The following is a 15,101-nucleotide window of genomic DNA, read 5'->3' as shown; positions in this document are numbered from 1 at the left end:
CAAAGTAAATTTGAGAAGTTAATGGGAGAAATGTTTAAATTTGCATGGTTTAATTTTGACTTTACTGTCCCATTAAGCTGAAAAAAATGTCCCTCCCTATATGGATGATAGATTAAAGGTGTGATAAGAATTTAGAGTGACAATGCAATTGCAATAAAAATCCAACCAAGAAAGGTCATTATTAATTTTACCATAACAAGTCCTTCCATCTCCTCGGAAGCCAGGGGTGCATTCACATGTAAATTGGTTTCCTTGACCTGGTCGGCACATAGCGTTTGTGTCACATCCATGAGTCCCTAGGTAGCATGGATTTCGGTTTGTATCTACAGGGCCCTCTGTTGAAAAAAAACCCAAATAATAATAATTCAATAGATTCAAATTCATGTTCATATCATTCTTGTGTTGATCTAACTTGAAAGGACATGAATGCTAAATAAAGGCTAGACAGAATAATGTATTCAAAGCAAAGATTAGCTTGAGATTTATATGCAGATATATACAGGGAGTGCAGAATTATTAGGCAAGTTGTATTTTTGAGGATTAATTTTATTATTGAACAACAACCATGTTCTCAATGAACCCAAAAAACTCATTAATATCAAAGCTGAATAGTTTTGGAAGTAGTTTTTAGTTTCTTTTTAGTTATAGCTATTTTAGGGGGATATCTGTGTGTGCAGGTGACTATTACTGTGCATAATTATTAGGCAACTTAACAAAAAACAAATATATACCCATTTCAATTATTTATTTTTACCAGTGAAACTAATATAACATCTCAACATTCACAAATATACATTTCTGACATTCAAAAACAAAACAAAAACAAATCAGTGACCAATATAGCCACCTTTCTTTGCAAGGACACTCAAAAGCCTGCCATCCATGGATTCTGTCAGTGTTTTGATCTGTTCACCATCAACATTGCGTGCAGCAGCAACCACAGCCTCCCAGACACTGTTCAGAGAGGTGTACTGTTTTCCCTCCTTGTAAATCTCACATTTGATGATGGACCACAGGTTCTCAATGGGGTTCAGATCAGGTGAACAAGGAGGCCATGTTATTAGATTTTCTTCTTTTATACCCTTTCTTGCCAGCCACGCTGTGGAGTACTTGGACGCGTGTGATGGAACATTGTCCTGCATGAAAATCATGTTTTTCTTGAAGGATACAGACTTCTTCCTGTACCACTGCTTGAAGGTGTCTTCCAGAAACTGGCAGTAGGACTGGGAGTTGAGCTTGACTCCATCCTCAACCCGAAAAGGCCCCACAAGCTCATCTTTGATGATACCAGCCCAAACCAGTACTCCACCTCCACCTTGCTGGCGTCTGAGTCGGACTGGAGCTCTCTGCCCTTTACCAATCCAGCCACGGGCCCATCCATCTGGCCCATCAAGACTCACTCTCATTTCATCAGTCCATAAAACCTTAGAAAAATCAGTCTTGAGATATTTCTTGGCCCAGTCTTGACGTTTCAGCTTGTGTGTCTTGTTCAGTGGTTGTCGTCTTTCAGCCTTTCTTACCTTGGCCATGTCTCTGAGTATTGCACACCTTGTGCTTTTGGGCACTCCAGTGATGTTGCAGCTCTGAAATATGGCCAAACTGGTGGCAAGTGGCATCTTGGCAGCTGCACGCTTGACTTTTCTCAGTTCATGGGCAGTTATTTTGCGCCTTGGTTTTTCCACACGCTTCTTGCGACCCTGTTGACTATTTTGAATGAAACGCTTGATTGTTCGATGATCACGCTTCAGAAGCTTTGCAATTTTAAGAGTGCTGCATCCCTCTGCAAGATATCTCACTATTTTTGACTTTTCTGAGCCTGTCAAGTCCTTCTTTTGACCCATTTTGCCAAAGGAAAGGAAGTTGCCTAATAATTATGCACACCTGATATAGGGTGTTGATGTCATTAGACCACACCCCTTCTCATTACAGAGATGCACATCACCTAATATGCTTAATTGGTAGTAGGCTTTCGAGCATATACAGCTTGGAGTAAGACAACATGCAAAAAGAGGATGATGTGGTCAAAATACTCATTTGCCTAATAATTCTGCACTCCCTGTATATATGTTATGGGTAAAGTCATATATTGGTAATCCTAGGATTACCCAGCGGGTAGAATGGACATTACCCAAGCGGCTGTGAGTAAAGCCCAATGTATGCAGAGTCACTACATCAAACATATATACGATGCACTATAATCCTCTCGTCTTCACTATCTTTTTTGCCTCCAACTGGGGGGTTCAAGAGGGACGAGCCCCCCCCTTGTAAACCTCATTACCCAAGGTTCACTTGGGATGAATGCCAGAGGATCGGTGGGGGGCCCCTCTTCAAACCCCAGGTGGAGGCAAAAAAATATGTAGATGGGGGAATTACAGTACATCACAGCCGCTTGGGTAATGTCCGTTTTACCTGGGTAATCCTAGGATGAACCGTTTATCTTACTTTATCCGTAACATATGTATAAAATTGGTTTTCATATCCCCTTAAAGGAAATTTTAGTCAAAATTTAAATGTACATCAAGATCCAGCGCTATGGAATTTTACAGTGCTATACAAATAAATGCTAATAATAACAATAATAAGATCCAATTTGAAACGACTGTGCCCACCACACATGCACATTTCACCCTTAGGACTCACAACTTATTTCAGTAGCGAGCTCTGTTCAACACAGCAGACTGCATCCTGTCTGCCCTTTTATAAAAATACTAATTCTAACAGGGACAAGTGGGACAGCTTGGAGACCAGCAACAAATAAATGTACAGGCATTATCAAAGTACTACAGTGCTTTACACATTACAAAAAAGTTTCTAGTTAAAGTGAAGGTCATCTTTACTCAACTGCCCCATGGCATCGGATAAACTGTGCAAAAGGAGGGAGGGTTTAATTCATCAAATTTTTTAGATTTCATTATTTTTTTAAATCTTTAACTTTTGAGCGCTCGGACGATAAGCGCAGCTCTCCCGCCCGGCATTTTGTCAAATTGATTGACAAATGAAGATTCTTAAAAGAACGAATCCTTGTTTCCCCCCTGGGGCGTTCAGTCCCTTTGCATAAATGTCACGGCCCAGGGGGAAACAATGATTCGTTCTTTTAAGAATCTTCATCTGTCAATCAATTTGACAAAATGCCGGACGGGAGAGCTGCGCTTATCGTCCGAGCGCTCAAAAGGTAACGATTTAAAAAAATAATGAAATCTAAAAAAAATTATGAATTAAACCCACCCTCATTTTGCAAAGTTTATCCGATGCCGTGGGGCAGTTGAGTGAAGATGACCTTCACTTTAATGCCACTTTAAGGTTATAAGAGCTTCAAATGTTTTCTATATTTTTATTAGTATTATTCACTTTTGTAAAAAGAAATGTTCCCTATTTAATTATTGTGTATAGGGACATAAAGTCTTTTCCAATTCCCGATAAATATGTACAATTTTGCAGAGTAAAAAAACAACAATATTTATTTTGGCCTTTTTTCCATTAATTTAAAATTGGATTCCCATAAGAAAGTCCATTTTACAGACTTCAGAAAGCTAACCCTGCTACATTAAACACAGTGCTTGTTTGATAAATGTCTATATCTATTCCTAATTGACCTGAAAACCAATACAAATTCTGCCAACAAAATTATGTCCAAATGCTTTCAAAACATCTAGAGCCAGATGACAAGTTGTGCAATACTGATAGCATGTGACATGCCACTTCTTGCTAGGCAATCTGCAAAAATAGTATTATACATCACTGGTTAAAAACTTTAACTTTATACTTATAATGGAAAGCTTAACCCTTTGGTTGCTAAGCCATTTCCCACCTGGGTGCTAAGCTAAATTTGAGCTTTTTTTTTAACTTTTTTGAAATATATTTATTTTTTACTTTTTAACTTTTTTTTCCAGATCCCCACGTTGGAAAGGTTCGGCGATTACCTTTCCAACGGTGGGTCTTAAGGGTCTATAGCTGCTTAGATGCCTGAGATACAGGCTTCTAAGCAGCATACCCCCATTTCCCTATATTGTCCTTTGTTAATTTAAAACAAAGTTGCGCGGTGACGTCATTGCACGAATCGTGAAGCACCGGTGATGCCTCTCACTATTCAAGCCAGATCGCCGGGATGGGTGTAGCTGGGAGCCCCCAGATTGCCCTCAAGGTGGGTGAGTGCTAGTGACTGCTCTGAGCCGTCGTCAGCACCTGACTGGGACAATTTGTGACGGCTCAGAGCAGTCGTTGGCACTCAAATGGTTAATATATAAGATGATTATTGTACAATCTGCCAAACCCCAAGACCCTCATCTCCAAAAACTGCTCTACTCTAACTCACAAACTACCTGAACCCCCAAAAGTAAACCCCCCTTACCTAATAACCACATAAATGCCACATCATCACAAAAACATTTTTGCTATTGACCCGTAACTGCACCACAAGAGTAATATCTATCTATCGATCATCTATCTGTCTGTCTATCAATCTAAAACCTCTAGCTGCCACACCCTGTACTGTAACCCTCCCAAACTAATAACTGTCTAAACATCTAGCTAACATTGAAAAAAGCATTCCCTGATATCTTACTGACCACCATAGCCCCTAGTAATAAAAACCCTCCACCATTAACCGGCTGTTTGCCAGAGTCCCCTCCTGTAAAAAAAAAAAATACCCTTTTGCTATTAACTCATTAGCCCCATCTCTAAATTTCCCTCTTGCTATTAACCCCTACATGACCTGATCCAATCATTAGAAATCCTACCCCACTAGTAAATTAATTGGCTCCTCAGCTAAATTGATCCCTTACCTAAAACCTCTCCAAACCCCAATAATTATCAAAAAAAGTAGTTACAGAAATAAAAAAAATATTACCCTGGCATCCAAAATACTGATCCAGGTCAGCTTGGTCATTTTATAGGTTGTATACAGTTGTTCTGGAAATTTTTATTTCAAATCATCCAATAGGAATGGTCTTTGATCCTGTTGGTTGATCTGAAAATTCAGATCAGCAAATAGATATAGCTTACTTCCTACTGATTGGTTAAAGGGACATTGTACACTAGATTTTATTTAGAATACATGTTTTGTAGATGATCCATTTATATAGCTCACCTGGAAGTGTTTTTGTAGCAATGTATAGTTTTGCTTATTTTTTTTATAACATTGTGCTGATTTTCAGACTCCTAACCAAGCCCCACAGTGTCAGATGTATACACGCATTTATAGACTCCTGCAGGCTCCTGTTTATGTTATCTGTCTTTTCAAATGCAGGGAAGGTGGGTGGTGTCTGCTCTTTTTGTTTTCCCTGCCCCTTTCAGTGGGTGTCCCAGGCTAACCTCATCAACAGAGCTAAACTGGGAGCTTTTAAGTAAATTTGTAAAAGGTTTATATTGGATTTTTAGATCAGTATCTGTGTATATTCTTCTTTATAGTAGTGTCTATTACATGCAGTTATATGAAATTTAGTGTATACTGTCCCTTTAAATTAACCAATAGGAACGTGTATTAATCCCTTAACTTGGTTTAAAATATACATCAGCCAAAACAGAAATATAAAATCTGTTAAATGCCTTAGCTTAGACAGAAAGCAAGAAGAGGACACCTCACCATGTTAGCTCAATAAACACTGCAAAAAATAAGTATTTTTTTTTCTACAGGGTCTTTTTTAATGTGATGCTTTTGCTTTTTTTTAATAATAACTTTTTGATTAAAATGTAACTTCAGGGATTGTTTAACAATAACTAACTGTATGGGTCACTTTACATGGGGTGTCTTACTGTAGGTTTTAGTTTAGGTGAGGAAAAAAAGGGTTATTTTAGGTGGGGGGCACCTTGGGGTGGGCATAGTCTGAGGGGGATTATAAACAGTTTAGGCAGTTAATAGCAGGGGCTTTTTAAGGAAGTGATTTGTGGGTTTTGGGGTTAATAGTGGAGCTTTGTTTTGTTTTATAACATTGGTTGTTGTGATGGTTAAGGGTGTAATAACATAGGTGGGTTACAGTTGGTGGGTCTAGCTGTTAGGGGGTTAATTGTGTTGGCAGGTTTACATTAGATCTTGTGGCAGTTAGTGGGTTAATAGCTTGGGTTTTTAGCAGTGAGGTTGCACAGGTTAGGGTTTTCATAGCAGAAGAGGGTTTGTGTTTGGAGATGTAGTGGTTATAGGATAATAATGAGATTTGTTATGCTTTGGGTTGTGGTGACTAGGGGGTTAATAGTATTTAGGGGTTTTAGCTTTGAAGGGTTATTCCAATGTTTTTTTGGCAGTTTATGGGTTAAATGCAATGTATGGAAGTTTAGGGGTTAATAGTGTGCCAGGACATTAGTTAGGGCAATATTGCTTTTTTTAATTTTGGATTAAGTTTTCGTTACATCACTATACATTGGGCTTCCTCAAACTACTTAGTGTTAAACAGTGTTATTGTTCCATACCACTCTGTACCATATCTATGATTTAGTTCTATGCTATCCCTTTAAAACATCAATAATATATTTTTAAAATTTCAATTTCTCTTTATAATGGTTTCCAATTTAAACAATTTACTAAAATGCTTTATACTTATGATTAAATCTTGTTGTTGTGACATATATTATATCTCTTTACAATTGTATCAGTTTATTTTTTTTGTCTAAGATTTATTATGTATGTATTTTAATATACTGTACAACTAATGCTTAAAGGGACATAAACCCCAAATTGTTTCTTTCATTATTTAGATATAACATACAATTTTAAGCAACTTTCCAATTTACTTCTGTTATCAAGTTTGCTTCATTCTCTTGGTATCCTTTATTGAAAGAGCAGCAATGCACTAATGGGAACTAGGTGAACACATATGTAAGCCAATCACAAGAGGCATAAATGTGCAGCCACCAATCAGCAGCTAGCTTCCGGGTCATAAGCCTACGTAGGTATTCTTTTCAAGCAAAGGATTCCACGAGAACAAAGCAAATGAGATAATAAAAGTAAATTGTAAAGTTGTTTAAAATTGTAAGCTCTATCTGAATGATGAAATAAAAACTTTGGGTTTTATGTCCCTTTAACAACAGTAATATAATCTACCTAATCCTGTTTCTACATTAATATGAATTGCTCCTATTGGTTGATGCATATGTCAAGTAAAAATACTGTCTATGTACCAGCTGTAGAGACCCGGCTTTCAAATGGATATCCTTTAATAGATATAATTATCTAGAATATAAGACAATTTGTTATCTGGTCACCTAACTGGATTAAAAAAAAATAGGCCTCTCTTTGGTGCTCCTAAATGTTACAATAGTTTCAGGAGACATTCTTTCACAACAAATCTACTCAAAAGGTGGATATTAATATATATTATTAAATGTGGATATAATGTATAAGCAAATAAGCACTACATTCCAAAAATATATATTAAAAACTTAAGTTTTATAAGCAGGCATTTTGTCAGCAAAAATTGCCATACTAGAGCATGCCAGGGCCATACCCTTTAAAAAAGCCTCTTGAGTATTTTTACCTATAGGCCCCTATTTATCAAGGTCTGGCGGACCTGATCCGACAGTGCGGATCAGGTCCGCCAGACCTCGCTGAATACGGCGAGCAATACACTTGCCGTATTCAGCATTGCACCAGCAGCTCACAAGAGCTGCTGGTGCAACGCCGCCCCCTGCAGACTCGCGGCCAATGGGCCGCCAGCAGGGGGGTGTCAATCAACCCGATCGTACTCGATCGGGTTGATTTCCGGCGATGTCTGTCCGCCTGCTCAGAGCAGGCGGACAGGTTATGGAGCAGCGGTCTTTGTGACCACTGCTTCATAACTGCTGTTTCTGGCAAGTCTGAAGACTCGCCAGAAACACGGGGCATCAAGCTCCATACTGAGCTTGATAAATATGCCCCAAAATCTTCTTTGCTTTCCAGATAGTTATCTATGAGCTCCTGCACTGATCTATCAATCACTGTGTCACATGTTGTAGGGTCAGAGTTCTGAAGCCTGACATATGCACTTTACAAATTTTATAGGGTCAAGGAAAAAAATAATTCCAGGCAAAGCAAGCAACATTTTACTGGCTTTTCATTTTTTAGTTTTAGTGTCTCTTTAAGACATCAAACAAGGAGGTGGATTCCATATACTATAAAATATGTCAAGACTTCCTGACAGGCATGCCAGTTATAAATCTTTATCACTCAGGGGTCGATTTATTAAGGCCCGTATTGTGCCGAATGCACCTGTTTCCGCGTGAGCCTTCAGGCTCGCCGGAAACAGGAGTTAAGAAGCAGCAGTCTTAAGACCGATGCTCCTTAATTCATCCGCTACATCTGAGGCGGTGAACAGCAATCCGCCCAATAACATACGATTGGGTTGATTGGCCACACGAATGTGCAGGGGGTCGCATTGCACAAGCATTTTTAGTAAAATGCTTGTGCAATAATAAATGCTGACAGCGTATGCTGTCGGCATTTTATCGATGTGCGGCAGACATGATCCGCCAGAGTGGATCATGTCCGTCCGCACATTAATAAATCGGCCCCAAAGTGTGGACTTACTGTGAAATAGCTTAGATTTGGCTATATTTTTAAAGAGGGTCTCAACTAACACAGTTAAAGTAAAATATGCAGAGGTTTTCTGGAAATTGTGGGCACCATATTGCTGCACGTTGTTGGTATCACTGTTTCTAATACCTCCAGTAGCATAGAGTTTCTTATTACCTGAATGGACATATAACATTGTCAACCCCAATAAATTATTCTGAAGCATATTCAAAAAGGAAAAATCCTTTATGTTTTTGAACAGATTTACTTCAATTATAATAAAATTTTAGTATTACATTAGACACTTGTGAAAATACCATTAGTATTTATCTTACTTTATTTGTGACAAATTAGAGAGTGATTGGTTTGTTCCCAGCATAATTGAAAATATGTATTTAATTTTTTTGTGTGGAAGTTTCTTTCATATTTTTATACTGTTCATATAAATCTTTCTGGAGCTACTTTGTTTAGCTGCCAGCATTTTAAGATTTGTGGATTGAAATCATTGAATTATGTCATGAAAGCTCTTAAAAGAAGCTCATAAAATACTTGAGGTCAAACAACATGAATGTATGATTTTTTAGTAAATGTTTTAACTACCATTAATATTATCATCAAAATGCTGTCAATTGCTGTAGCAATCAGACCTCTGGTTAATAAAATAAATGTCCCCCACTTTCCCCCAAAATAAAGTTGACTGTTCATTTTATTAAATAAAAATGATGAGCATCTTTATTATTTTTAGGTAAATAACTGCACGAAGCAGTTATAAGGGGTTAAAGTGAGCGGGTGTGCCTTTACATAGCGATCTATGGGGACTGTGTTTAAACTGTAAATATATATGCATATGCTTATATACATATATATTAATGTGTTACTATGTGTATATACACATAAAAATGTATGTATATATTCATATAAATATATATTTTAAATATGCTGCACAACGCTGCGCAACTTACCTCTTTGGCTGCACCAAGTTCTGTGCCGTGTCTATTGGCATGAGAACAAGGCTCCCATTGGAGCCTATGGAAGCGCACGTGAGTGCAAAGCTTCCATGCATTTCCGTGCACTTGTATTACGAGTGGAGTGCAAATATTCTAGGCCTATATGTATGCATGTGTGTGTATATAAATATATATATATATATATATATATATATATATATATATATATATATATATATATATATATATATATATATATATATATATATACAAAATGCTTCTCCCTGGATTATATATAAGTTTAAATGCACTCCATATTCCAACAGCAGCTATCAGGGTGCTTAAAAACATAATTTATGCTTACCTGATAAATTCCTTTCTCCTGTAGTGTAGTCAGTCCACGGGTCATCATTACTGGGATATTAACTCCTCCCCAACAGGAAGTGCAAGAGGATCACCCAAGCAGAGCTGCTATATAGCCCCTCCCCTCTACGTCACACCCAGTCATTCGACCGAGAACCAAACGAGAAAGGAGAAACTATAGGGTGCAGTGGTGACTGGAGTATAATTTAAAAATTTAGACCTGCCTTAAAAAACAGGGCGGGCCGTGGACTGACTACACTACAGGAGAAAGGAATTTATCAGGTAAGCATAAATTATGTTTTCTCCTGTTAAGTGTAGTCAGTCCACGGGTCATCATTACTTATGGGATACCAATACCAAAGCTAAGTACACGGATGACGGGAGGGACAGGCAGGATCTCTATACGGAAGGAACCACTGCCTGAAGAACCTTTCTCCCAAAAACAGCCTCCGAGGAAGCAAAAGTGTCAAATTTGTAAAATTTGGAAAAAGTATGAAGAGAAGACCAAGTTGCAGCCTTGCAAATCTGTTCAACAGAGGCCTCATTCTTAAAGGCCCAAGTGGAAGCCACAGCTCTAGTAGAATGAGCTGTAATCCTTTCAGGAGGTTGCTGTCCAGCAGTCTCATAGGCTAAGCGTATTATGCTACGAAGCCAAAAGGATAGAGAGGTAGCAGATGCTTTTTGACCTCTCCTCTGTCCAGAATAAACGACAAACAGGGAAGAAGTTTGTCGAAAATCTTTAGTTGCCTGTAAATAAAATTACAGGGCACGGACTACATCTAGATTGTGCAGAAGCCGTTCCTTCTTTGAAGAAGGGTTAGGACACAATGATGGAACAACAATCTCTTGATTGATATTCTTGTTAGTGACTACCTTAGGTAAGAACCCAGGTTTAGTACGCAGAACTACCTTATCTGAATGAAAAATCAGATACGGAGAATCACAATGTAAGGCTGATAACTCAGAGACTCTACGAGCCGAGGAAATAGCCATTAAAAACAGAACTTTCCAAGATAACAGCTTGATATCAATGGAGTGAAGGGGTTCAAACGGAACCCCCTGTAAAACGTTAAGAACTAAGTTTAAGCTCCACGGTGGAGCTACGGTCTTAAACACAGGCTTAATTCTAGCCAGAGCCTGACAAAAAGCCTGAACGTCTGGAACTTCTGACAGACGTTTGTGTAGAAGGATGGACAGAGCTGAGATCTGTCCCTTTAAAGAACTTGCAGATAAACCCTTTTCTAAACCTTCTTGTAGAAAAGACAATATCCTAGGAATCCTAACCTTACTCCATGAGTAACCCTTGGATTCGCACCAGTGTAAGTATTTACGCCATATCTTATGGTAAATTTTCCTGATAACAGGTTTCCTAGCCTGTATTAAGGTATCAATTACTGGCTCCGAAAATCCACGCTTTGATAAAATTAAGCGTTCAATTTCCATGCAGTCAGCTTCAGAGAAATTAGATTTTGATGTTTGAAAGGACCCTGAATTAGAAGGTCCTGTCTCAGAGGCAGAGACCAAGGTGGACAGGATGACATGTCCACTAGATCTGCATACCAGGTCCTGCGTGGCCACGCAGGCGCTATTAGAATCACTGATGCTTTCTCCTGTTTGATCCTGGCAATCAAACGAGGAAGCATCGGGAAGGGTGGAAACACATAAGCCATCCTGAAGGTCCAAGGTGCTGTCAAGGCATCTATCAGGACCGCTCCCGGGTCCCTGGACCTGGACCCGTAACGAGGAAGCTTGGCGTTCCGGCGAGACGCCATGAGATCCATATCTGGTTTGCCCCAACGTCGAAGTATTTGGGCAAAGACCTCTGGATGAAGTTCCCACTCCCCCGGATGAAAAGTCTGGCGACTTAGGAAATCCGCCTCCCAGTTCTCCACTCCTGGGATGTGGATCGCTGACAGGTGGCAAGAGTGAGACTCTGCCCAGCGAATTATCTTTGATACTTCCATCATCACTAAGGAACTTCTTGTCCCTCCCTGATGGTTGATGTAAGCCACAGTCGTGATGTTGTCCGACTGAAACCTGATGAACCTCAGAGTTGCTAACTGAGGCCAAGCCAGAAGGGCATTGAGAACTGCTCTCAATTCCAGAATGTTTATTGGAAGGAGACTCTCCTCTTGAGTCCATGATCCCTGAGCCTTCAGGGAATTCCAGACAGCGCCCCAACCTAGTAGGCTGGCGTCTGTAGTTACAATTGTCCAGTCTGGCCTGCTGAAGGGCATCCCCCTGGACAGATGTGGCCCGAGAAAGCCACCATAGAAGAGAATCTCTGGTCTCCTGATCCAGATTCAGCGTAGGGGACAAATCTGAGTAATCCCCATTCCACTGACTTAGCATGCACAATTGCAGCGGTCTGAGGTGCAGGCGTGCAAAAGGAACTATGTCCATTGCCGCTACCATTAAGCCGATTACCTCCATGCATTGAGCCACTGACGGGTGTTGAATGGAATGAAGGACACGGCAAGCATTTAGAAGCTTTGTTAACCTGTCCTCTGTCAGGTAAATTTTCATTTCTACAGAATCTATAAGAGTCCCCAAGAAGGGAACTCTTGTGAGTGGTAAGAGAGAACTCTTCTCCTCGTTTACTTTCCACCCATGCGACCTTAGAAATGCCAGTACTAACTCTGTATGAGACTTGGCAGTTTGAAAGCTTGACGCTTGTATCAGAATGTCGTCTAGGTACGGAGCTACCGAAATTCCTCGCGGTCTTAGTACCGCCAGAAGAGAGCCCAGAACCTTTGTAAAGATTCTTGGAGCCGTAGCCAACCCGAAGGGAAGAGCTACAAACTGGTAATGCTTGTCTAGGAAGGCAAACCTTAGATACCGGTAATGCTCTCTGTGAATCGGTATGTGAAGGTAAGCATCCTTTAAATCCATTGTGGTCATGTACTGACCTCTTTGGATCATGGGTAAGATTGTCCGAATAGTTTCAATCTTGAATGATGGAACTCTTAGGAATTTGTTTAGGATCTTTAAATCCAATATTGGTCTGAAGGTTCCCTCTTTTTTTGGGAACCACAAACAGATTTGAGTAAAACCCTTGTCCGTGTTCCGACCGCGGAACTGGATGGATCACTCCCATTAGTAAAAGGTCTTGTACACAGCGTAGAAACGCCTCTTTCTTTATCTGGTTTGTTGACAACCTTGAAAGGTGAAATCTCCCTTGTGGAGGAGAAGCTTTGAAGTCCAGAAGATATCCCTGAGATATGATCTCCAACGCCCAGGGATCCTGGACATCTCTTGCCCAAGCCTGGGTGAAGAGAGAGAGTCTGCCCCCCACTAGATCCGTTTCCGGATCGGGGGCCCTCACTTCAAGCTGTCTTAGGGGCAGCAGCAGGTTTTCTGGCCTGCTTGCCCTTGTTCCAGGCCTGGTTAGGTTTCCAGCCTTGTCTGTAGCGAGCAACAGCTCCTTCTTGTTTTGGAGCAGAGGAAGTTGAAGCTGCTCCTGCCTTGAAGTTACGAAAGGCACAAAAATTAGACTGTCTAGCCCTGGGTTTGGCTCTGTCTTGAGGCAGGGCATGGCCTTTACCTCCCGTAATATCAGCGATAATTTCTTTCAAACCGGGCCCGAATAAAGTCTGCCCCTTGAAAGGTATGTTAAGTAATTTCGATTTAGAAGTTACATCAGCTGACCAGGATTTTAGCCACAGCGCTCTGCGTGCCTGAATGGCGAATCCGGAGTTCTTAGCCGTAAGTTTAGTTAAATGTACTACGGCATCAGAAATAAATGAATTAGCTAGCTTAAGGGTTTTAAGCTTGAGTGAAATCTCATCTAATGTCGCTGAGTCAAGGGTCTCTTCCAGAGACTCAAACCAAAATGCTGCCGCAGCCGTGACAGGCGCAATGCATGCAAGGGGTTGTAATATAAAACCTTGTTGAACAAACATTTTCTTAAGGTAACCCTCTAACTTTTTATCCATTGGATCTGAAAAGGCACAGCTATCCTCCACCGGGATAGTGGTACGCTTAGCTAAAGTAGAAACTGCTCCCTCCACCTTAGGGACCGTTTGCCATAAGTCCCGTGTGGTGGCGTCTATTGGAAACATTTTTCTGAATATAGGAGGGGGTGAGAAAGGCACACCGGGTCTATCCCACTCCTTAGTAATAATTTCAGTAAGTCTCTTATGTATAGGAAAAACGTCAGTACTCGTCGGTACCGCAAAATATTTATCCAACCTACACATTTTCTCTGGGATTGCAACTGTGTTACAATCATTCAGAGCCGCTAACACCTCCCCTAGCAATACACGGAGGTTTTCCAGCTTAAACTTAAAATTTGAAATGTCTGAATCCAGTTTATTTGGATCAGATCCGTCACCCGCAGAATGAAGCTCTCCGTCCTCATGCTCTGCAAATTGTGACGCAGTATCAGACATGGCCCTAGCATTATCAGTATACTCTGTTCTCATCCCAGAGTGATCTCGTTTACCTCTAAGTTCTGGCAATTTAGACAAAACTTCAGTCATAACATTAGCCATGTCTTGTAGAGTGATTTGTAATGGCCGCCCTGATGTACTTGGCGTTACAATATCACGCACCTCCTGAGCGGGAGATGCAGGTACTGACACGTGAGGCAAGTTAGTCGGCATAACTTCCCCCTCGTTGTCTGGTGAATGTTGCTTAACATGTACAGATTGACTTTTATTTAAAGTAGCATCAATGCAATTAGTACATAAATTTCTATTGGGCTCCACCTTGGCTTTTGAACATATTGCACAAAGAGATTCCTCTGTGTCAGACATGTTTAAACAAACTAGCAATTAGACTAGCAAGCTTGGAAATACTTTTCAACTAAATTTACAAGCAATATGTAAAAACGTTACTGTGCCTTTAAGAAGCACACAAAAAACTGTCACAATTGAATAACCATGAACCGGATTAGTTATAGAAACCAAATTTAGCAAAGGATTGCACTCATTAGCAATGGATGATTAACCCTTAATATCAGAAAAAAACGTATAACAATTGAAAATATAAGCGTTTTTATCACAGTCAAGCACAGTCTCACAGGTCTGCTGTGAGTGATTACCTCCCTCAAAACTAGTTTTGAAGACCCCTGAGCTCTGTGGAGACGTCCTGGATCATGCTGGGAGAAAAAGACAGACTGTGACTGAATTTCTGATGCGTAGTAAAAGCGCCAAAATAGGCCCCTCCCACTCACACTACAACAGTGAGGGAAGCTCAGTAAACTGCTTTAATTTAAAACAAACGACAGCCATGTGGAAAATAAAACCCTCAGTACCTCAGATAATTAAACGATTTAACATGCCAGTAAAAGTTTAAAATCTAATATATGA

At 40.1% G+C, this 15,101-nt stretch overlaps 1 protein-coding gene across 1 annotated transcript in view; it reads right to left on the bottom strand.

Annotated features, from left to right (window-relative positions):
• The window catches only part of NID1 (nidogen 1), a 274,670-nt gene that overhangs the window by 113,058 nt on the left and 146,511 nt on the right, over positions 1–15,101 (bottom strand). The window contains exon 9 of the mRNA XM_053711101.1: positions 192–335. Coding sequence (XP_053567076.1) covers positions 192–335 — 144 coding nt within the window. The remainder of the gene's footprint in view (positions 1–191; positions 336–15,101) is intronic.

The sequence above is a fragment of the Bombina bombina genome, chromosome 4 (genome assembly GCF_027579735.1).
Source record: "Bombina bombina isolate aBomBom1 chromosome 4, aBomBom1.pri, whole genome shotgun sequence".
Taxonomy (NCBI): Eukaryota; Metazoa; Chordata; class Amphibia; order Anura; family Bombinatoridae; genus Bombina; species Bombina bombina.
Note: the sequence above shows the minus strand (reverse complement) of the source record. Positions and strands in the feature narration are given on the sequence as shown.